General features: G+C 35.6%; 2 protein-coding genes across 4 annotated transcripts; one reads left to right on the top strand and one right to left on the bottom strand.

Moving 5' to 3' along the window:
- Positions 1 to 620: 620 nt before the first annotated feature.
- On the top strand, positions 621 to 13,622 carry kiaa0319 (KIAA0319 ortholog). 2 transcript variants are annotated; one of them, XM_073846741.1, is made up of 19 exons: positions 621 to 1,122; positions 2,151 to 2,307; positions 2,405 to 2,503; positions 2,593 to 2,687; positions 2,793 to 2,880; positions 2,978 to 3,073; positions 3,751 to 3,883; positions 4,071 to 4,299; positions 4,650 to 4,773; positions 4,856 to 4,985; positions 6,923 to 7,071; positions 7,377 to 7,528; positions 7,626 to 7,764; positions 9,779 to 9,938; positions 10,321 to 10,457; positions 10,579 to 10,701; positions 11,351 to 11,441; positions 12,747 to 12,838; positions 12,939 to 13,622. In XM_073846741.1, exons 1-19 carry the CDS (start codon positions 766 to 768, stop codon positions 13,100 to 13,102), a joined length of 2,715 nt encoding a protein of 904 aa, XP_073702842.1. In that variant the 5' UTR covers positions 621 to 765; the 3' UTR covers positions 13,103 to 13,622. The 2 variants fall into 2 exon arrangements, with proteins under 2 accessions (XP_073702842.1, XP_073702841.1); XM_073846740.1 differs by having other exon boundaries at positions 2,590 to 2,687.
- A 156-nt stretch (positions 13,623 to 13,778) lies between these two features.
- Positions 13,779 to 22,997, bottom strand: aldh5a1 (aldehyde dehydrogenase 5 family, member A1 (succinate-semialdehyde dehydrogenase)). 2 transcript variants are annotated; one of them, XM_073846743.1, is made up of 11 exons: positions 22,887 to 22,997; positions 22,308 to 22,550; positions 20,803 to 20,886; positions 20,550 to 20,720; positions 20,321 to 20,437; positions 19,540 to 19,683; positions 19,316 to 19,459; positions 17,650 to 17,808; positions 17,351 to 17,514; positions 16,984 to 17,042; positions 13,779 to 15,841 (listed from the first exon to the last, which is right to left on the bottom strand). In XM_073846743.1, the coding sequence occupies exons 2-11, from the start codon at positions 22,527 to 22,529 to the stop codon at positions 15,630 to 15,632; spliced, it is 1,476 nt and encodes a 491-aa protein (XP_073702844.1). In that variant the 5' UTR covers positions 22,530 to 22,550; positions 22,887 to 22,997; the 3' UTR covers positions 13,779 to 15,629. The 2 variants fall into 2 exon arrangements, with proteins under 2 accessions (XP_073702844.1, XP_073702843.1); XM_073846742.1 differs by lacking the exon at positions 22,887 to 22,997 and having other exon boundaries at positions 22,308 to 22,880.
- Positions 22,998 to 23,716: the final 719 nt, after the last annotated feature.

The raw sequence follows: 23,716 nt of genomic DNA, 5'->3' as shown, positions 1-23,716 counted from the left end.
TTTCACAGCAGAAAGACACATGTACCGTGACCTGAAGTTGGACCTTTTTAGAGCCTTTTACTTGCTAAAAAGTATTAAATGTGAATGAGAAGGCAGAAGGCATTTTGTAGATTGTTTAAAAAAAAATCACGCATAATTTTGATCATGTTGCTAATGCACTTTTTTTCTTTTTTTTGTGCAGTGAACAGATTCTGCCATCTGGCTAGTGCTTTATTTATAAAACTGTCATTTAATTTGTCATCATTTGAGACACTTGGAAAGTAACTAAGTGATGAATGAACTCTCTGCTTGTTTTTTTTTTTTTTGTGGAGATGTTGCAGTGGACTGTTTCAGCTGTGTAGCATGTTTTTATAGTAGTATCTAAATCTAAATTGACAAATCTAATTGCCTCTGTTGTGTTTTGTTGATGCAGTATCCGGACAGTGCTGGCAGGCTGCAACCTACTCTGAGAGCGTAGTGTCTCCAGAGTTGAGGAGCAGCAGCATTTTGCGGGTTCCTGATGTGTCGTCTCTAGCCCAGTGTGCAGGGGCTTGCTGTGATCTCCCGGGCTGTGACCTGGCCTGGTTTTTTGAGCGCCGCTGCTATGTACTGAGTTGTCAGCACAAAGAAAACTGCCAGCCAAAGCAGAGACCCGGTACTGACTCTCTCCTGGCATTTCTGCAACGCGGTCCCCCGCAAACACTGGTTCTGCAATCCCTGGTTCGAGGAGAGTCTTTCCCAAACCACTGGCAGCCCCTGCCCAGACACAGGGGCTCGGAGGACCCCATGAAGGACCTTGCCTTGTTAGAAGGCATTCAGGATTTGGACAACACTGATGCTGAGTATCCTGAGAGTTTCCGAAGTTTGGAGGACAAAAGAGCTGAAGACAGAGATGGCGCAACTGTAGAACAAGAAGAGCGGCCTGGGCTGTATGATTGGCCGCTTGTTCAAGGAAAAGAAGAATTTAACCAATCAGAGACGGAGAAGGTTGGTGATGACAGGCTGATGACAGTGCAGACCCCTATTGAAAGCAGCCCCTTTTCTTCAAGTCAAATCCCAGAAATGAGAAATGAAAGCAAATCATCTCTCACTGAAGCTGATTCTGATGTTACACCGCCAGTAATCACAGTATTTAGCACAAGGGTAAGTGTTACAGATTAATATTGTCGTCAGACACTTTCATTAAAGGGTTAGTTTACACAAAAATGACAATTCTGTCATTAGTTACTCACCCTCATGTCATATTATATAATATATACTGGATAGTATATATATATATTCTATATACCAAACCTTGCAAAAGTATTCATACCCCTTCATTTTTGTTATGTTGCTGCCTTATGTTAAAATACTTTCCCCCCACATCAGTCTACACTCTATACACCGTAATGAAAAAGCAAAAACAGAATTGTTACAGCTTTATAAATGTATTAAAAATAAACTGTCTCAAGGTTTGAATCATTTAAGTTTTTTCTTTTTAATAAATTTGCAAAGATGTTAAAACTCTTTTTTGCTTCGCCATTACGGTGTATGGAGTGTAAACTGATGTGGGGGAAAAAAAAGTAATTTAAAGCAGTTTAACGTAAGGCAGCGACGTAACAAAACATGAAAAAAATAAAGGGGTGTGAATACTTTCGCAAGGTCCTGTATATAGAATATATATATACTATCCAGTATATATTATATAATACTAATAATGTAATTAATAAATAATGACATTTTTAAAATATCTATATAAAATTGGCACAGCTGTTGGCATGGTAATCAAAAATGAAAGGAACTGGCTTTCTTTTATACATAGTTGCAAATCGCTTGAAAAGTCATGATTCTATTTTAATATAGTGGCGTCATTAGAAAACATGGTGTCTTAAATGTACTCTCACTCTGGCCAAGTGCTTAATCAGTCTTTCATGTCTCATCTGCTGTGTGAAATCCGGTAACATCACATCATTGTCCACTCAGAGTCACTTTTTACTTAAGTTTTTATTGACATTTGTGACCCTGGACCACGAAACCAGTCAAATTATGAATAAGCTTTAAAAAATATAAATAATAATAAATAAGCTTTCCACTTATGTATGGTTTGTTAGGACAATATTTGGATGAGATACAACTTTTTAAAAATCTGGAATCTGAAGGTGCAAAAAAAAAATGTTCTTTTATCATTAAAGGTTGAAGAAGACCCACAGAACATTTCATCTCCAACTTCTGCACCTAATGTCCTGCAAGACATCAGCACAGAACCATCGGGGTTCAGCACAGTCAGTAGTTCCTTCACTACTCCATCCATCACTGAGGCCACACTGCCAATGATCACGGAAGAGCCAGGTGCTACAGATGTGCTATTGCATTATTTCCATGTATTAGTGGTGCTTACTAATGCAGATTATCTTATACTTTCTTTTCACACACTCTCTGTGTTTAGTAAGAGCCCTGACTGTGTCCATTAGTGGCCCGGTGGAAGCAACACTGCCTCAAAATACTATTGAACTAAGTGTTTCTGTAAATCCAGATGACACTGCAGGTAAGGCCTTCTGCATTTTGAATTATGTACATTCCTGAATCATAATTATGCATTTAGAATTCTGTTAATAGTGCATTTTTCCTTAGAAGCTCCTTACACATATGAGTGGACTTTGGTAACCTCACCAGATGGACAACCAGGAGTGATGGAGGGGCGCCACAACAAATCTGTCAGAATTTCAGAAGTGAGATTTAACTCATTGTCACTTTTTCATTATGACTGCCAAGTGATAATTTAAAAGATGAGACAATTGTGTTTTTCTAAAAAAAAAATGTATAATTTATTCCAGCTTTCCATGGGTGTTTATACTGTTAGAGTGAGTGTGAAAGCACAACAAGCATATGGAGAAAGTGCTGTGAACTTCACAGTACACCCTGGTACACTTGCTCCCTCTTTAAATCATACTTTAATATTATTTACCAAGCATACAGTATGTTTATGTGCCTCACATGTGAGTTATTTTTCATTCTACAGCAGTGAATATAAACAAGCCTCCAAAAGCCATCGTTCTGCCCAAGAGCCAAGATGTGCTTCTGCAAGAAGGATCCATCTTCATCATTAACGGCAGTCGTATGTATATTGTTGTGTCTGTTTGAAAAATATGATAAGGCAAAATAAGAAAAAAAGTACACATCCTCATTTCGTTCAAAAGTTTATACCCCTGGCTCTTAATGCATCAGTTTTCCTTTTGAAGCATCAGTGAGCATTTGGCCATTCTGTAATAGTTGCAAATGAGTCCCTCAGTTGTCCTCAGTGTGAAAAGATTGATCTCAAAATCATACAGTCGTTGGAAAGGGTTCAAATACACAAAAAAGATGAAAAACCAAAGAATTTGTTGGACCTAAAGGACTTTTCTGAAGAACAGCGGGCAGTTTAACTGTTCAGGACAAACAAGGGACTCATGAACAACTATCACTAAACAAGAAAAAAAAAACACACACAGCTGTGGATCATTCAGGTAACAACACAGTATTAAGAATCAAGTGTATGTAAACTTTTGAACAGGGTAATTTTTATAAATTCAGCTATTATTTTCTCTTGTGGACTATATGTAAACGTCTTTTATGTGAAATATCCTAAATAAAATATAATAAATTATATTTAGTATAAAATATATATATACTAAATAAAAAATAACATGTATTTTGTATTATCCCTCTTATTTTGGTAAAATAAGTAACATTTTGCAGATTCTGAAAGGTGTATGTAAACTTTTGACTTTAACTGTACATACTGATGCTTCCCAGAAAGTGTGGATGATGCTGGAATAGTCACTTACCTGTGGGAGAAGGTAGATGGCCCTTTTTGGAAACCTGAAGGCCCTGTTGATACACCTGTACTACGGCTACAAAATCTTTCACCAGGAGAATATACCTTCAAGTAAGTATTTAGCTTGTCTTCAAGTCTGTACTCTATGAATAGGCCTGTGTATTGTGCAATTCAATTTTCATTCGCTTCAGTCACAAAGCTGTTGAAATCTTTGGTGGGCAATTCCTCCGGGGCTTTTTTAATTTGGCTGAACCTCATTAACTTCATCCTGACCTGATTTTTGCTTGGCCCACATCAGGCTGACAGTGTCTGATTCAGATGGGCTCACCGACTCCAGCATTGCCACTGTAAGGGTCAGCAACCCAAAAGACGACCCTCCTCAGGCCAGAGCAGGCACTGACCAGGTCGTCACCATGCCTGTCGACCACCTCACCTTGTGGGGTAACCACAGCACAGATGACCACGCCATTACAAGCTACCTCTGGACTCTCCATCCTAGCAGCCTGACCCAAAAGATCACCATGCAGGTAATTAGATCTTTACTTTATCCAGTGCACAAATCTATGAAAATTCAGTCCTTAAGTCATCTTCAGAACACAAATTAAGATATTTTGATGAAATCCAAGAGCTTTCTGACCCTGCATAGATAGCAATGCAACAGACACATTCAAGGTCCAGAAAGGCAGTAAGGACATCATTAAAATAGTCCATGTGACATCAGTGCTTCAACTGTAATTTTATAAAGCTACGAGAATACTTTTTGTGCAAAAAGAAAAGAAAAATCATCTTTATTCAACAATTTCTTCCATGTCAGTTTTACTGCATGTTCAGGAGAGTACCACAACACAGTTGATGTTGAGTTGCTACTTGTTTTCAGGATGTGAGATCACCGTTTCTGCAGCTCTCTGATCTCCAGGAGGGTCGGTACGTGTTTCAGCTAACCGTCACTGACTCCAGAGGTCAACAGGATTCAGACACCATCTCAGTCACTGTGCTGCCTGGTAAAACAAACCCACTTCACCTAAGTGTGTATATGAAGAAAAACTATGCATCCTTTATAATTGAAATTTTGTTGTGTGGTAGCAAACAAAGCACCAGTGGCTATAACAGGACCAGACAGGCAGGTCTTTCTCCCAGTCAACAGCATCATGTTAAATGGCAGTGACAGCACTGACGATCAAGCCATCAGCAGCTACCAATGGGACATGATCAGGTACCACCATACTGACTTTGCATAGCTAGTGTTCAGTGGTTACACTGGTTCATTGACTAAATGATTTGTTTGCAAATATACAGGGCTGGCCAACATTATTAGAACACTAGTATTTTCACCAGTTAAACATGGTTTTAAGTCAGTTATATCTATCTTTTGCTGTAGTGTGTCTGTAGGAAATATCAGTTCACATTTCCAAACATTCATTTAGCCAATAATTGTAATAATCCAGTGAGATTTTTGTTTGCACAAGGTGTCTGACAACAGCCAATGCTCCACACAGAGATCTGGTCTCATCATCATCCAGTCTGTCTGGAATGACATAAAGAAACAGAACAAACTGAGACAGACTTAATCCAGAAGAACTGTGGCAACGTCTCCAAGATGCTTCGAGAAACCAACCTGCAAAGCTACCTGAAAAACTATGTGCAAGTGCACCTAGGGCAAAAGCTGTTTTAAACGGAAAGAATGGTCACACCAAATGTTGATTTAATTTAGTTAATAGAAGTTAATTGATAAAAAAAAATCTATTTATGACATTATTTTGACAGCATCCTTATTGTACAGCATTTTACAGAAGTGCCTAAAACTTAACAGATTGTAGCTTTGCAGGTAGGTTTCTTGAAACATCTCGGAGACGTTGCCAGTTTTTCTGGATCTCTAGTCTCAGTTTGTTGTGATTCTTCAGATTATTCCAGACAGACTCCTTGTGCAAACAAAAATCTCACTGGATTATTACAATTAATGGCAAAATTAATTGGAAATGTGAACTGATATTTCCTGCTGACACACTACAGCAAAATATTGAAATAACCAACTTAAAACCATTTTTTAGCTGGTGCAAATACTAGTGTTTTTTTAGTATTTTTTTTTATCACAATAACATTTTTGAAGAGAAATGTTTCCCAAAACAGAAGGTTAAATGACAAAATTGTAGATATTCGGTTCAAAAATAAATACTAGTGTTCTAATAATTTTGGCCACCACTGTATATAAATGAAATTATATATGTATTATTTCTTATATATAAATTCATTTACCAACACAACCATTCACATGTTTAGGGTCGATACGATTTTTTATGTTTTTGAAAGAATTCTCTGCTCACCAAGGCTGCATTTATTTGCTCAGACGTATAGTAAAACAGTAATATTGTGAAATATTATTACAATATTAAAAACTTTTTTTGTTTAATTATATTTAAAAACATTATTTTTGTGAAGGCAAAGCTGAATTTTCAACATCATTACTCCAGTCATCAGTGTCACATGATCCTTCAGAAATCATTCTAATATGCTGATTCGTGCGCAAGAAACATTTATTGTTATTATCAATGTTGAAAACAATTCATGTCGTTTCCATGATAGTTTTTTAAGATACTTTGATGAACAGAAGTTCAAAAGAACAGCAATGATTTGAAAATTTTGGTATTGATATAAAAGTCTTACAAAATGTAAAAGTACTGTTAGTTTGATCAGTTTAATACATACTCGCTGAGTAAAAGCAAAACAATGGAATGAACTTTTTAACAGGAGTGTACATAGACATTTTATTAAAATGTGTTTAAAGCAAAAGCATATAAAATATCACAGGACATCTGGGAACATTTGAAGTCTTAAAAAACAATAAATCGTATTTTTTGAACCAGTTCATTGAAACAAATTGTTTAAAAGAATCAATTCACAAAAATGAGCTAGATCTCCCAACTCCTTATATAACAGGACAAATGTGGCATATTGTATTTAAGACTCCTTTAGTAGGATCTGTTATTGCTTCATCCTGCTTCTTAATATTTACAGATGGTTTCATATTTCGGAACACATTTCAAAATATTTCTACATTTTCTGTCACCTTTACTGTTGCATGAATAGTGAAAGATTTTTGGTGAAAAGTGTATTGATGTGCCATCACCACTCTTCTCATATGTAACGGTGAAGTGGCCCTCCAGGCTTGAAGATAAAAGATGCCAATAAAGCAGTTGCCATAGCGACTGGCCTGAGATCTGGGAATTACAAGTTCAGGCTGACTGTGACAGATGAGCAGGGAGAAACAGACAGCGCAGTCCTGATCGTCACCATTAAAGAAGGTGAGCAGAATCAAGCAAATATATAAATCTAAGTAATATACATCTTGTATTTCCATAATTTTAATGTTTTTCTCCCTTATTTATGTGGATACACTGACCCTCAAAAATATTTGAACACCTAATCTACATTTAAAATGCATGAATGTCAAAACGAACAGCATTTATTATAAAGAAAGTTATCACAATAACACTTTTGAAGAGAAATGTTTCCTAAAATAGAAGGTTAAATGACTAAATTGTAGATATTCGGTTCAAAAATAAAGACAAAGAGCATTCTAAGAATTCTTTGTTATTAAAATTCACAGCAAAAAGCCTGCCCCTGGTGGCCCATGCCAGCGGCAGCCACACACTCACTCTCCCCAACAACTCTCTGGTGCTCAGGGGCTCCGTATCCAACAGCGGAACAGCAAATGTGTCTTTTCTTTGGGTCAGAGATGAACAGAGCCCTGCTGCTGGGGTGAGTAAGATATTTGTATTTCTTTCTATACCATTTGATGTGGTTCACTGTTTAACCTGATGATCTCTCTTTCTTGTTTCACATTCTTTGAGAGTAGGATGTGTTATATGGTTCAGATCATGAGGCCTTCCTTTACCTCGCCAACCTGGTAGAAGGAACGTACCTGTTCCAGCTCCGGGCCACTGATGTCCAGGGCCGCTCAAGCATGGCTACGGCCACTGTGGAAGTACGGCCTGGTAAGATATTACTCATTTGTAGTAGGAAACAGTTGCTAGATGTTCAAAGTACATAATTTATTTGGCATGTCACACCTGCTAAGCATATACTGCTATTTAGAAGTAGAAGGGTCAGTGCAATTTTTTTCTGTTTTTATGCTCGGCAAGGTTGCATTTATTTGATTAAAAACAGTAAAACAGTGACATTCTAAAGTATTTTTTATAGATAGTTCACCCAAAAATGAAAATTCTGTCATTAATTACTTAATGACATGTCGCCCTCATGTCGTTTCAAACTTGTAAGACCTCCTTTCTTCTTATGAACACAAATTAAGATATTTTTGGTGAAATCCAAAAGCTCTCGGACCCTCCATAGCTTTCCTGTTGTGTAAACAGCGCATGCTGCTGATATAGAAACATGTGTGTCATACTTTGTTTACGCTTAGAGGAAAACACGTGTATGTGTCGTGATATAATACTCTCCTAAATGTCACAGAGGAGAAGAACTGTTGAATAAAGTTGTTATTTTTGTTTTCTTTGCATACAAAAAGTATTATCATAGCATATAATTATGAATTCATAAAATTACAATTGAACCACTGATGTCACATGGACTATTTGTCAATGTTCTTGGTGCCTTTCTGGTCTTTGAATGTGGACGTACCCTTGCTGTCTTTGGAGGGTCAGAGAGCTCTTGGATTTAATCAAAAATATCTTAATTTGTGTTCAGAAGACAGGCGATGGTCTTACAGGTTTGGAACAACATGAGGGTGAGTAATTAATGACAAAATTTTCATTTTTGAGTGAACTAACCCTTTAAAATAATTCTAATATGAATATTATTTTTGTGGAAACTGCAAACCCTTTTTGTTAGGATACTTTAATGAATAGAAAGGCAAAAAATACATTTATTTTATTCTTTTGTTACACCGTACATTTTTGGCTGTCACCTTTAATTCATTTAATGGATTCTTGCTGAATAAAATTATGAACAAAAAAAATGACCCCAAACTTTTGAATGGTACTGTATTACAGAATGATGTTATCCTTAAAGGGATAGTTCACCTAAAAATGAAAATTCTGTTATTAATTACTCATGCTCATGTCGTTCCAAACCTGTAAGACCTTTGTTGATCTTCAAAACACAAATAAAGATATTTTTTGATGAAATCAAAGAGCTTTCAGACCCCTTATGAAGCAACAAGAATACTATTTGTGTGCAAAGAAAACAAATATAACTTTATTTAACAATTTCTTATCAAGGTGCAGCACATGCAGGTTCTGTGTCAGAAAGGAGACTTATACATCAGCACATGGGTTGTGGTCAGTGGCGTAACTTTGTTTTAAAAAGTGGGTGGCACCCTTTTTATTTCGCCCTTATTATTATAGAACAGTATTAGGCCGATAATCTTCACATCAGTGAAGCGTTAGGCGTGTAGGGGGTTTTGGGTTTTAATCTGCCCACGTCTAATTTTTCCCTTTGTTAAAATCAGAGATGTTCATCAGTAATCGTATATGCAGAGCAGGGACACAGGTACGTCCTTTCCAAGAGATGTTTTAAAAAAGTGATGGGGACAATATCGACCATGGCAAAAAGTGGTGGGGACATGTCCCACCTGTCCCACCTGTAAATTACACCTATGGTTGTGGTACTGTGGTACGAAGACTGACAATGAAGAGAAGAAATTGTTGAATAAAGTTGTTATTTTTCTTTCCTTTGAGTGCAAAAAGTTTTCTCGTAGCTTCATAAAATTACAGTTAATCCACTAATGTCACATGGACTGTTTTAACAATGTCCTTACTGCCTTTCTGGGCCTTAAACGTGTAATTTGCATTGCTATCTATGCAGGGTCAGAAAGCTCTTGGATTTCATCAAAAATATTTTAATTTGTGTTCCAAACATTTTTGGGTAAACTATCCCATTAATAAACCTTTTCAGTATATTTCTACTTTTATATAAACATTTTAGGTAGTATATTCTGATATGAAATCATTTTTCTTGCTGTCATTTGATGAATTGCTTGTCTGATGCCAGATCCACGTGAGCGAGAAGAGGTGGAGCTTGAGCTGCAGGTGGGCGTGGCTCAGGTCAGTCAGCAGCAGAAGGAGACAGTGGTGAGACAGCTGGCAGCATTACTGCATGTTCTGGACTCAGACATTGCACTGAAGGGCCTGCATGGCCAGTCAGACATCAGGTACTGCGCATACAACCGATTTAAATGAGAACTTCCCATTGACTTGTGTTGCTCTTAAAGGGATAGTTCACCACTTTTAGCTTCATAAATTTAACTTTGAACCACTGATGTCACATGGACTATTTTGATGATGTCCTTGCTACCTTTCTGGGCCTTGAGCATGTCAGCTGTGTTGCTGTATATGCAGGGTCAGAAAGCTCTTGGATTTCTTTAAAATATCTTAATTCGATTTCCGAAGATGAACAAAGGTCTTACAGGTTTGAAAAGACATGAAAGTGAGTAATTCATGACAGGGTGAACTATCCCTTTAAATTAAGCTAATAATAATTACCAGAGACTAACCCTAGTTTACTTAAAGTCTGTATGTGTTTCTTGTGTTTAGCACAGTATTTAGGTTCTCAGTGCAGGGTCCTGATGGTACGATCCCAGGGCCTAAGCTCTCTCGTCTGCTGAGAAACCAGCTGTTGCGAGAGAAAACAGACTTCTTGCTCTTTAAGGTCTTAAGAGTGGACACAGTCAGTGAGTGACTTTTAATTTTAGTTTCCATTTAATTTCAGTAAAACTGAGAACAGTCAGTTATATGATGAATAAAAAGGTTGATAATGCAGTCTTTCTGATTTTACCTTGGTTGTGAATACAGTGTGTTTGCTGCTGTGTTCTGGACGTGGTCAGTGTGATCCCGTCACAAAGAGCTGTTCCTGTGACCCTCTTTGGATGGAGAACCCCATTCGCCGTTTCCTTGATGATGGTGAAAGCAATTGCGGTTAGTTTGATTAGTTTGATTTCAAATAAGATAGAAGCAAGTTTAGTCGTAAGGTGTGGTACATGTGCTGTTGCTATGTGAAAATTCGCTTTCAAAATCCATTTATTTCAATAGGAATACACATGAACAGGAGTTTTGAGTGAGAGCGTAGATTTCACATTGGGTTTACGTTTACCAACAAAAGGCTGCTTGGTAGGGATTGACCAATTATCGGCCTGGCCAATTATAGGTGTCTGATAATAAGCATTTTTATGGTTATCGGTATTGGTCATTTTTTTTAAACCAATTTGCAGATAAAAAAATGTATAAGCATTTAAAGAAATTAAAAAAAAAAATTCAGAGCCCTTGTTATTCTTAATTTTGACATTAATTTTAATTTTTACACCAGACGTATATATATATATATATATATATATATATATATATATATATATATATATATCAAAATATTGGTTGTCTGTGTTAGAGATGCTTCATGCAACACTATAACTACTGAAAATGAAACCTGTTTTTGCCAACAAAATTTTGCTATGCCTTCTGCTGTGCTAAATACCCTAAGGATATTTCAAATGCGCTGTCATGAAAAAGTATAGAGTTATTTACAGCAATGTAAAGACTGCGGTCTGATCTCTTCTTTCTTCTCCCACAGACTGGAGCGTGTTGTATGTCACAATCTCTTGTTTCGTGACAATCATTTTCCTCTTGTCCATTAGCTGGATTTGTGTCTGCTGCTGTAAAAGGTAATGAGGATTCCACTGCATGTAGACAAACTACTGAAATATGTGGCATGAACTATGTCACATACACTTAAATTTTTTGGGAAGAAATTAATACTTTTATTCAGCAAGGACAATTTTGATCAAATGTGACATTCATGCCATTCTTTTGAACTTTCTAGTCATCAAATGCAGTTTTTTTTCTATTCCTCAGAGAATCCTGAAAAGGTTTCCACAAATTGTTTTCAACATTGATCATAATAAATATTTTGTAATCACCAAATCAGCATGTTAGAATAATGAAATATCATGCGACACTGTAAGTAAAAATTCTGGTTTGCTGTCACATGATTAAGTTATTAGTTTTTTCAAATTAGTAACAATATTTCACAATATTACTGTATTTTTTATCAAATACATGCATTTTTCCTCTCAGTACTGAAAGTCCAATATTAAAGGAGAAAAATTTCCTGATAATTAACTAACCCCTATTTCATCCAAGATGTTCATGTCTTTCTATAGTTGCAAAGAAATCCAGGAATTTTCTCCATGTAATGGAGAATAGGTCCAAATTGCAGTTTGAATGCAGCTTTAAAGGGCTCTAAACAATCCCAGCCAAGGCATAAGGGTCTTATCTAGCGAAACAATCCGACATTTTCTTAAAAAAATTACATTTATATACTTTTTAACCACAAATGCTCATCTTGCAAGAGTTCTGCAATGCTTCATGCATTGTGTAATCACATTAGAAAAGTTGTACATGGTTAGGTCTTGGTCTGTGTACTTAGTTTAAAAAAGGTAGGGTAGGGCGAAAAAATGTTGTTTCACCTTTTTTTTTAATAAAGGGCATTTGACTTTCTTTACATGTTTGCTTTGTAAACACTGGGTTGGTGCTTCCACCTATGTCAAGTGTGCGTGTTTACGTAATGCATAGGATTAAACTAGTGCAAGACAAGCATTTGTGTTTTTCTTAGAAAATTACTGATCGGTTCGCTCAAATAGACCCTTATTCCTCAGCTGGGATCGTGTAGAGCCCTTTGAAGCTGCACTGAAACTGCAATTTGGACCTTCAACCCGTTGGCCACCATTAAAGTAAACTATATGGAGAAAAATCCTGGAATGTTTTCCTCAAAAACCTTAATTTCTTTTCGACTGAAGAAACACTTGAACATCTTGGATGACATGGGGATGAGTAAATTACCAGGAAAAATAGAATTAAAAAACTCCTTTAAAGGCATAGTTCACCCAAAAATGTCAATTCTGTCATCATTTACTCACCCTCATGTCATTTAAAACCTGTACACTCATGTTTGTTTTGGACTGTTGTAGAGGGAGACGTACAAAAGTAAGGAAGAAAACCAAGTACACAATACTAGACAACATGGACGAGCAGGAGAGAATGGAACTTCAGCCAAAGTACAGTAAGTTTCACACCTGATTTAATGCCACAGTAGTTTTGCAGTGAGGAAAGTTTGAGTAGTTCTTTCTAGAAAAACACTTTTCTGCATTTGTCACCTTCAGACATTAAACACAGGAGCACAGAGCACAACTCCAGTCTGATGATGTCCGAATCCGAGCTGGACAGTGAGCAGGACAACCTTTTCACCTATGGGAAAGCTCGGAACAGAGCCAATGGAGCTTTCCGAAATGGAGACACTCTCAGCCTTTGTCCTGTGGAGGGTTGAGTCTCATGTGGAGTGTGGACATTTCTTCTTAAGGGATATTTACGACGCAAGGGTATTGTTGAATATTCCACAAACACAGATGCAGACAAAGACTGGCTGAACCAATGGGCTGCTAAACTACTGACTACTGAATGCAGTTGGTCTTATAATGAATATTCACCGGTTTGCTGAATGAAATTTTTAATTACAAATCGCATTTTCTTTTTGAATATAAAAAGACCTGCATTCAACTCACTCAATCGCAGCTGTCCTCAATATGTTCTTAATAATGCTTGTATATTTCAGTGACGCCGTGCTAGAACCTGACCAGTTATTTTGTTATTTATATGACGCTTCTATGAAAAGAAGTTGCAAATAACTGATGCATAGAAAATCAAATCAAAATCAAAAAAGAAAGCAAACACCATTCTTCTTTATGCAAAACATCTTATTTGTACTGAACTTTCTGAATGTTAATGTGCCTGATTGAAATGCACTCTTTTTGTTATGGTTTGTAGGTATTTCAGTCTTTGTCTTCATAGCATTCTGGTTTTACAACCTTTTAAAAATGTCTGCTTTCGCTGGAAATTGCAATAGAAGCCATTTGTATCAGGCGTATTGTGACAAGGAGATGCATTTCTCCTAATTTCTTGTTTTAATGCAGCTGGAGATGCAAAAAATTAAAGACATATGGCCCTTTAAAGAGGTTAAGACTGTTTTATAAGCAAAACAAAAGTTCATTATGTCAGAAAACAAGTTCAAGTGTCAGAAATACTATGAAATTAAGTTCACATGAACAACAGTGTGCATATTCAGACTGGCACAAAGAAACAAAGAGCAGAGGTTGAAATGTTGGGATTTTCGTTTTCTTTGCCCAGGCTTTCAGCTGTATTTTTAGTCTTTGTACCTTCATGTGCTTATCTGCAAAAATTGACTCCCAAGGTAAGAAAATGTATATACTTCTAAACATATTTTCATATATATAACACTTCACAATACAATTAGGTAGATCAATAGAGAATTAATATTTACAACAATTATTAAAAAACAACATTAACAGAGAACAGTTTTTAAAATATACACTTACAATTACATTTGGCCACAATGACAAATTTGTTAACTTGCTTGATTAATCTCTATGCTGTAACCTTAAAAATTCATGAGTTTCTATCCAGCATTATGAGCATCCAAAAACACCCAGTCACAGTCAATGTTTCATTTTTAACAGTCTAACTCTATTTTTAGAATTACAAAAATATAACACTTAGTAAGTTAAACATTTAAATTTTTTCTTTTTTTTTTTTTAGAAAAAGCTTCACGGCTCCACCCCAGCTCTATATTTGTACATACTGTACTTATTGTAAATTGCCTTTTTTTGTCCTTTAATGAATTTACACTGCGAAATGAAGTTACAATGCAAAAAAAAATCATATTTATTATTTTTGTTTTCAATTTAAAATGGACTAAGAAAAATAAACTTTAGATATTCAAGGTACACTACCAGTCAACAGTTTTTGAACACTAAGCTTTTTAAAGAAGTGTCTTCTGCTCACCAAGCCTGCATTTATTTGATCCAAAATACTGCAAAAGCAGTAATATTGTGAAATACTTTTACTATTTAAAATAACTGTGTTCTATTTGAATATATTTTAAAATGTAATTTATTCTTGTGATTTCAAAGCTGAATTTTTAGCATCATTATTACAGTCACATGATTCTTCAGAAATCATTCTAATATTCTGATTTGCTGTTATTATTGTTATTACCAATATTTAAAACAATTGAGTACATTATTTTCAGGATTCTTTGATGAATAGAAAGATCCAATGATCAGCATTTGTAACATCCACTATATCATTCAAAAGCTAGGAGTCAGTACAATTTGTTTTTGGGAAAGAAATTATAGAAATAAATGCTTTTATTTAGCATTGATGCTTTAAATTGATCAAAAGTGATGATAAAGACATTTATAACGTTACAAAAGATTTCCATTTCAGATAAATGCTGTTCTTCTGAACTTTCTATTCATCAAAAACCTGAAAAATTCTACTTGAACATAATAATAATAAATGTTTTTTAACAGCAAATCAGAATATTAGAGTGATTTATGAATGATCATGTGACTGGAGTAATGATGCTAAAAATTCAGCTTTGAAATCACATGTTAAAATGTGAGGAACAGAAAACAGTTATTTTAAATAGTAAAAATATTTTAAAATTGTACTGTTTTTGCTGTACTTTAGTGAGCAGAAAATACTTTAAAAAACAAACAAACAAAAAACATTACAAATCTTACTGTTCAAAAACTAAAGTAATTTTTTTCCAGTATAAGCCAAGGTTACATCAATCAGTTATGATGGACGGAATCTCAAAGATCACAATTTGTACCTATTTTTTTATACCAACTATCTAAAATATCCTAACAATGAAATGTTTTTGTGTAGTCATTATTCACTTAAATCTGATTAAAAGAGAGAATATTTCAGTGTTTTGTGGATTAATGTTTCTATGATGATATTGCTTGAATAAAGACTAGTTACCATTGTCTTTAAAGAGAGAGCCCCCCCAAACACATATATTTTATTTCTAGATACTCATCGATGCCATATTTGGACCCTTCTCTGCCCATTCCAGACTGTTTGATTCCACCAAAAGGGGCTTCTGTGGTGGAGATCAGACCTTCGTTCACCCCAACCATGCCCACCTCCATCTGCTCAGCCACCCTCCAGATCTGACTGATGTCTCTGGAGTAAAAGTAACCTGATGAAGGAAAACAGTTTTGAATGTTACGCCACAGAAAGAGACAAGGGAAAAAAGGTACGTAGCTAATGTTTGCTTTACTTGACCATCCAGCAGATAAGGGTACAGTGGAGCTAAAGGAAATTATGATTTTTCTGGTCCCAAATATATGAAAAAAAAATACCCTGCTGATCAAAAGTTTAGAATGAATATGTTTTTTTTAATGTTATTGAAAGAAGTCTCTTATGCTTACCAAGGCTGTACTTATTTGATTAAAAATACAGAAAAAACAGGAATATTGTGAAATGTTATTGCAATTTAAAATAGTGGTTTTCTATTTTAATATACTTTCAAATTGTATTTATCTATGTGATGCAAAGCTGAATTTTCAGCATCATTACTCCAGTCTTCAGTGTCAAATGATCCTTCAGAAATCATTCCAATATGCTGATTTATTATCAACGTTTTCAATTTATTTGGAAAGTGTGATACTTTCTTTCAAGATTCTTTGATGAATAAAACATTAAATAGAACAAGATTTACTTAAAATAGAAGTCTTTTTTAACAATATACAGTACCGGTCAAAATTTGGGGTTAGTACATTTTTTTCTTTCCTTCTTTGAAAGAAATTAATACTTTAATTGATAAAAAGTGATAGTAAAGGCTCGTATTGTTAGAAAAGATTTCTATTTTGAATAAATATTGTTCTTTTTAACTTTTTATTCATAAAAATTATCCTAAAAAATGATAATAAATCAGCATATCAGAATAGATATCTGAAGGATTGTGTGAGACTGAAGACGGCCATATTGGCTGGTGAAAATTCAACATTTCATCGCAGAAATAAATTATATTTTAAAGTATATTAAAATATAAAACAGTTATTTTAAATAGCAATAATATTTTCATAATATTACTGATCAAACAAATGCATTTGTATTTGATGAGTATTTATTGATTGGTTCATTTGCCTTCTTGTCAAATGCTTAGCTAATTTCTTATGTAATCTATTGTACATGCTTTCAATAGGAACAGCCATAGCTAATAAATAAACAGGCATCTGAGGAAAAAGTGGCCAAACTAGAGACTGTCCAATAAAACTTTTAAAATCAGAAACTACACTGGAGGAAAAAAACATGATTGATTTGAACAGATGGACAAACCTGCTAAACCAACAGGAGAAGCATTGGCAATGGCAAGTGCCTCCTGTTCTGTATTGAATCTGGTGAAGAAGAAAAAAATCAGCAGCTGGCAGACTCAACCAAACATGTCAAATCATTCATCCTGAAACATCTAGCCCATTAAAACCTATTTACAAAATGTTATGATATAAAAAAAAAATTAAATAAGAAATACATAAAACCTAATTATTTTAAATAAGAATTGAAATAAAACTCACAATTGAAATGCTGATAATATATAATGAAATATGTAGGTGAATAAATATGCAATGTAAAAAAAAATGTTTTAAATTGCTAAATTTGAGTTTAACATGAAGTCATGTAATAACAACAAAGAGTAAATACTCACTTAACAACAGGAATAAGAGGTCCAAAGGTCTCCTCTCGCATACAGAGCATGTCAGTACTGACATTGGAGAGCAGGGTGGGCTGCATGAAGGAGCCCTCCAGTCTCTTCCCACCTCGAACTATGACTGCTCCCTGTCCCACAGCATCTGCAATCTGGCTCTCCACCTGAAAGAAACAACAGCTGATCAACACCATCAAACCCATCATCTTATCCACATGATCTGTGTGTGTTTGTTGACAGTGACATTAATGTTTGCATCGCACAGAATCATCAGTTACTGTATCTGCTATTGCAGGCACCTTCTCTGCGGCACGGGTGTTGATGAGCGGCCCCTGTGTGGTGGTGGGCTCTGAGCCGTGGCCAAGCTTCAGTTCGGCATCCATAGCCTTCGCCAGTTTCTCCATGAAAGCATCGTGGATCCCACTCTGCACCAAAAAGCGGTTGGAGCACACGCAGGTCTACAGCAGAGAGGAGTACAAGATGCAGTACAGGTGAGAAATTGTCCTGAACAGTTAAACTGCCTACTGTTCTTCAGAAAAGTGCTTCAGGTCCCACAAATTATTTGGTTTTTCAGCATTTTTGTGTATTTGAACCATTTTCAACAATGACTGTATGATTTTGAGCTCAACCTTTTTTTTTTTTTTTACACTGCAGACAACTGAGGGACTCATGTTAAACTATTAGAGAAGGTTCAAACGCTCATTGGTGCTTCAAATGAAAAATGCATTAAGATCCCTCCTATTTTGGTAAAATAATTAACATTTTGCAGATTCTGTAAGGTGTATGTAAACTTTTGACTTTTGGCAACTGTACATGGTACAGTGGTTCTGACACTGTTTCACTCATTATTTATGAGTGGTCATCTGCCAAAACGACAGGTTGCGTAATGTGCCACTTTATGATGTAACAGTGTCTGTTTCGTGCACGTAGTGTAAATAACAAGAGAGGCGAACACAGGTCTACGCAGAAACCAAATGATAAAGATGGCTCTGAAGACAACAAGATGCTGTTCAGTGCCAAATTGTTGAAAAACAGTCTTTGTATTGACTTCCTTCTGATCCCAACATTAGGAAAGAACAGATAAACTTTTTTTTTCAGAGCATCAGTGAGAATTGGTCCTTTGTTAATTTCATTTCACTGCAGATTCGTTTACAAACAAAGCGCAATTCGACACAGGATTTTCAGAAAGATTGAAACTAAAGACAAAGCTGTGCTGACTATATGTGACCATGGACCACAAAACCAGTCATAAGGTTAAATTTTACAAAACTGAGATGTATATATAATATGAAAGCTCAGTAAATAAGCTTTCTATTGATGTATGGTTTGTTAGGATAGGACAATATTTGGCCGAGATACATCTATTTGAAAATCTGGAATCTGAGGGTGCAAAAAAATCTAAATCCTGAGAAAATCACCTTTAAAGTTGTCCAAATTAGGGTCTTAACAATGCATATTACTAATCAAAAATTACATTTTGATACATTTACAGTAGGAATTTTACAAAAAATCTTCATGGAACATGATCTTTACTTAATTTCCTAATGATTTTTGGCATAAAAGAAAAATCAATCATTTTGACCCATGCAATGTATTTTTGGCTATTGCTACAAACATACCCCAGCGACTTAAGACTGGTTTTATGGTCCAGGGTCACATATTGGATCTCACAGTAATGTCACACCAAGTGTGAGTAATTGTTTTTACTACATGTTCACTATTGCTTTGTCTGTTATTACAGATAGCAGTGGGTCTTTACTTTCGAGTCTACAATCTGCCACGTCGTTTCAAACAGAGTTCTGATAAGAGGGTTAAAAACAGGACAGAAAATAGCTTATTACTACTAAATAATGATGTTTTTGATGTAAAACTCTTAGTAAGATTAAAGGATACCTCAGAGAACAGTACAAAATAATAATAAAAAAAATGGACTTCATGGCCCATTTACGACCGAAATACACTCACCTGGCCTGCGTTCCTGAATTTGGAAACCATCGCTCCAGCAACAGCTTTATCTACATCAGCACTGTCAAATACAATAAAGGGGGCATGTCCTCCCAACTCCATGGAGACCCTTTTGACAGTTCCTGCAGCGTGTCTTAGTAGTACCTGCAAAAGCATTTATGTAAGCGATTACTAAATTATGTTAAACATTAAATGTTGACTGCACATATAAATTAGATCTTAACCTTGCCAGTGGCCGTGGATCCGGTAAATGAGATTTTGGCCACGAGAGGGTCCGTGCAGAGCAGCTCCCCTACAGCAGGGGTCTTTGCTCTTGAGCAAGTCACCACATTAAACACCCCAGGGGGAATGCCGGCCTGAACCGATAACTAGATAAAAAAATAAACAATTAATTATTCTTTCTGTCATATATATATATACATACGATTTTTTATTGTTTTTGAAAAAAGTCTTCAATGCTTAAACTTAAAGGGATAGTTCAGACAAAAATGAAAATTCTGTCATTAATTACTCACCCTCATGTCGTTCCAAACCTTTGGATCTTTGGAACACAAATTAAGATATTTTTGATGAAATCCGAAAGCTTTCTGACCCTGCATAGACAGCAATGCAACTAACACGTTCAAGGCCCAGAAAGGTAGTATGGACATTGTTAAAATAGTTCATTTGACAACTGCGGATCAACCTTAATTTTATGAAGCTACAGGAATACGTTTTGTGCGCAGAGAAAACAAAAATAATCACTTAATTCAACTGTTTCTTATCTTCCCTGTCAGTCTATGACACATGTTCACAGGAGTACCACAGCGCATTTGTTGTTGTCTATGGAGGGTCAGAAAGCTTTTGGATTTTATCAAAAATATCTTTGTTTGTGTTCAAAGACAAATGAAGGTCTTATGGGTTTGGAATGACATGACAGTGAGTAATTAATAACAGAATTTTAATTTTGGGGTGAACTAGCCCTTTAATTTCAAGTTAAACAGGCTTTCATGGAAACAGACAGACCTCAGCAAGGGCCAAAGCAGAGAGAGGCGTATCCTCAGCCGGCTTCACCACCACAGTGCAGCCTACCGCAAGCGCTGCGCCCACCTTTCTGGTGATCATGGCACTGGGGAAATTCCACTGTGAAAAGAGAAAATTTTAAATCACAAGTGGAAATTGACAGTTTTAGTTTAGCTCATTGACCCTACAGCCTGTTGGTGTTGTGTTATCAGAATGAAGGAGGAAGTCTCACAGGTGTAATGATGGAAGCCACTCCCACCGGCTGCTTGAGTAAAAGGATCTTGCGATCCTTGGCTGGAGGTGCGACAATGTCTCCATACACACGTCTGGCCTCTTCAGAAAACCATTCCAGAAAGGAGGCAGAGTATGTCATCTCACCAATAGACTCCTTCATGGGCTTCCCCTGTACACAAATTTGAGTAATATCCCAGTCCTTGTAAATAGTAATGTTAGGTGTTGTAGATGTAATGGGTCAGAATACCTACACACTCTGCTGTGATCAACTTGGCAAGATCTTCCTTGTGCTGATTGATCAGATCAAACCATTTTCGTAGTAAAATGCTTCTTTCCTGCAAAGAGCGTGAGTTAATATGTATATCAGAACTTCTGAACATAATGATTAAATGCTTCATCATTTTCATATTTAAGTTAATCATTTATAAACAGTTTTATAGAAAGTTCAAAAGAACAGCATTTATTTTAATTTTCTGTTTTATATACACTACCAGTCAAAAGTTTTTGAACAGTAAGATTTGAAGTCTCTTCCGCTCACCAAGCTGCAATTATTTGTTCCGAAATACAGCAAATTTGTTCCTTCAGAAATCATTCTAATATTCTGATTAGCTGCTAAAAAACAAAACAATAATTATTATTGTGCTGAGAAACAGCTGAGAAGATTTTTTTTTCTGATTTCTTTCATGAATAGAAATGTTACAAAAGCTTTTCATTTCAGATGAATGCTGATCTTTGGATCAGATTTGATATTCAAAGAACCCTGAAAAAAAATGTACTCAACTGTTTTAAATATTGATAATAATAATAATAATAATAAACGTTTCTTGAAGAGCTAATCATCATATTAGAATGATTACTGAAGGATCATGTGACACTGAACTGAAGACTGGAGTAATGACGCTAAAAATGTAGCTTTGATCACATGAATAAATTACATTTTAAAATATGTTTAAATAGAAAGCAGTTATTTTAAATAGTAAAAATATTTCACAACATCACTTTTACTGTACTTTGGATCAAATAAATGCAGGCTTGATGAGTAGAAGAGAAAAAAAATTGGAAAACATTATTTAAAAAACATACAAAATCTTACTGTTCAAAATCTTTTACCTGGTAGTGTATATTTATATAATTACATATATTTATATATAAAACAGCATTTTTGTCACTTTTGGATTAATATAATTCATTCTTGCTGAATAATAATAGTATTATTCTAATAAAACCATTTCTGCAACAAAATGCTTCTTTCATGCAAAGATCATGTGTCATTATATGTATATCAGAACTATTTACTTGAATTAGTTCAGATTGTTATTTTTTCACATTACAGTAATCATAAAACTAATTACAATTGTTACAATGCAAAACACAGCACTATGTAAATGATCTTAAATTACATAATATATAAAATTTTGTTCATTTTCAGATTAAATGTGACCTGTTAATTTCTTTGTGAGATTCAGTCAAACAGAGTTAAGGGAGAATATTATTCTTAAAAATAATGAATGAAATGGTAGAACCTTAGGTAGTCATCAGATTGTCATTTTGTACGGTTGAGTACTATGTAAAATAATACCATAATATAAATCAAAGCACCATGGCATTACAATTAGATATTAGGTGTACCTTCCTAGCACGTTTTGAAACTGTAGCAAATATTGTATTTTGTAAATGTGCTTAGTACATTTCTGTAAAGAATTAGACCGAATGCAGCATGCAGTCATGCACATTAAAAACATTTCCCACATCTCACCTTGGCTGTGTGACTCTTCCACAGGTGAAACGCTTTGTATGCAGCATTGACAGCGTCTTGAGCTTCCTTCGTACCACAGTCTGACACCTTCGCGATCTCTTCCCCCGTGGCAGGATCTAACACAGGGAAAGTGGATGCAGCGGAGACCCAGCGCCCCTCTATGAAGGCTTGAGTCCGCAGGAGCTGCGCTGACACGTCGAGGCTGTAGGACCGCTGCAGCATACTGGGTAGGCCACAAAACACCTGCCGAAGAATACACCGACCTCTTAAGAGATATAAACTGCCCATGATAACAACTGACAGGTCTTATAAAACCTCTATATGTTCGTTAGCAGGTTGAGGCGTGCAGAGGTCTAGTATCAAGCTCAGTCCAGTTCCGAAAAGAAGGCGGTTGCTTTAAACACGTGATTACTCCTTATTTACATTCTATTATACACACGCACATGTATATGAGAAAATTATATCCCAAATAATTTCTGCTGTCACTCCAAAAACGCTACTGGCTGATTAAAATAATAAGCAATAAGTAATAACTGTCTAGTGAATTGCGTGTTGCATGAGTCTTTGCTTTTCACTCACTGCAAAGCAGGAAATAGAGTCCGATTTGAGAGACGCTTGTGATGGTAGGCTTCACTAGCGACGATTTATGAATGAATCATTTTGAGTCTGGTCTTTTTGAGGAAAACCATCTAAACGATTCGTTCACGAATCAATCCGGTGAAACGAGAACCGTAATGAGCATAGACTTGAGCCATGAACCGAGCTGTTCGAAGGAACCGATTCGCGAAAATGAATCACATATATAGTTTTATGGTTACAATCAACAAAAGCGCAACAGCGCCCTCTGTGACAACTTTACTTTACCGACTGTGTAGGATACTTTTAATTCTTCTACAATCTACAATACAAATATATTCTACATTATGTTAAGCCCATACATATAAACCACTGTTTATCTGTACCGACAGTGAATCTCATTATGTAGTTTAAACTATCATGTCTTAAAATTCCCATGGTCTCCTCAAGGGAGAGAAATAAAAACGTGTTCATTTGTCTTCACAGGTGACATTTAATTTTAGCTCTTATTCAATGAGAAATTAAATATGTTCAAATATTACCAACCTAAGTATGGATTTCCCTTGAGCTCTTCAACAACCAGCATCATTAAGAGCCAGGGGGTGAAAACTTTTGAATTTGAAGATTAGGGTACATTTAACTAATTTTGTCTTTTGTGAAACATGTAAGCATCTTCTACAGCTTCTAAAGGGCAGTAGTAGATGAAAACAAATATGATATTTAGGCAAAATAAGAAAAATGTACACATCTTCATTCTGTTCAAAAGTTTACACCCCTGGCTCTTAATGCATTGTGCAATCTTAAATATTGCTTTCATATGAGTCCCTCAGTTG

The sequence above is a fragment of the Garra rufa genome, chromosome 9, assembly GCF_049309525.1.
Source record: "Garra rufa chromosome 9, GarRuf1.0, whole genome shotgun sequence".
Classification (NCBI taxonomy): Eukaryota; Metazoa; Chordata; class Actinopteri; order Cypriniformes; family Cyprinidae; genus Garra; species Garra rufa.
The sequence above is the reverse complement of the archived record's forward strand: the minus strand, read 5'-3'. Positions and strand labels throughout refer to the sequence as shown.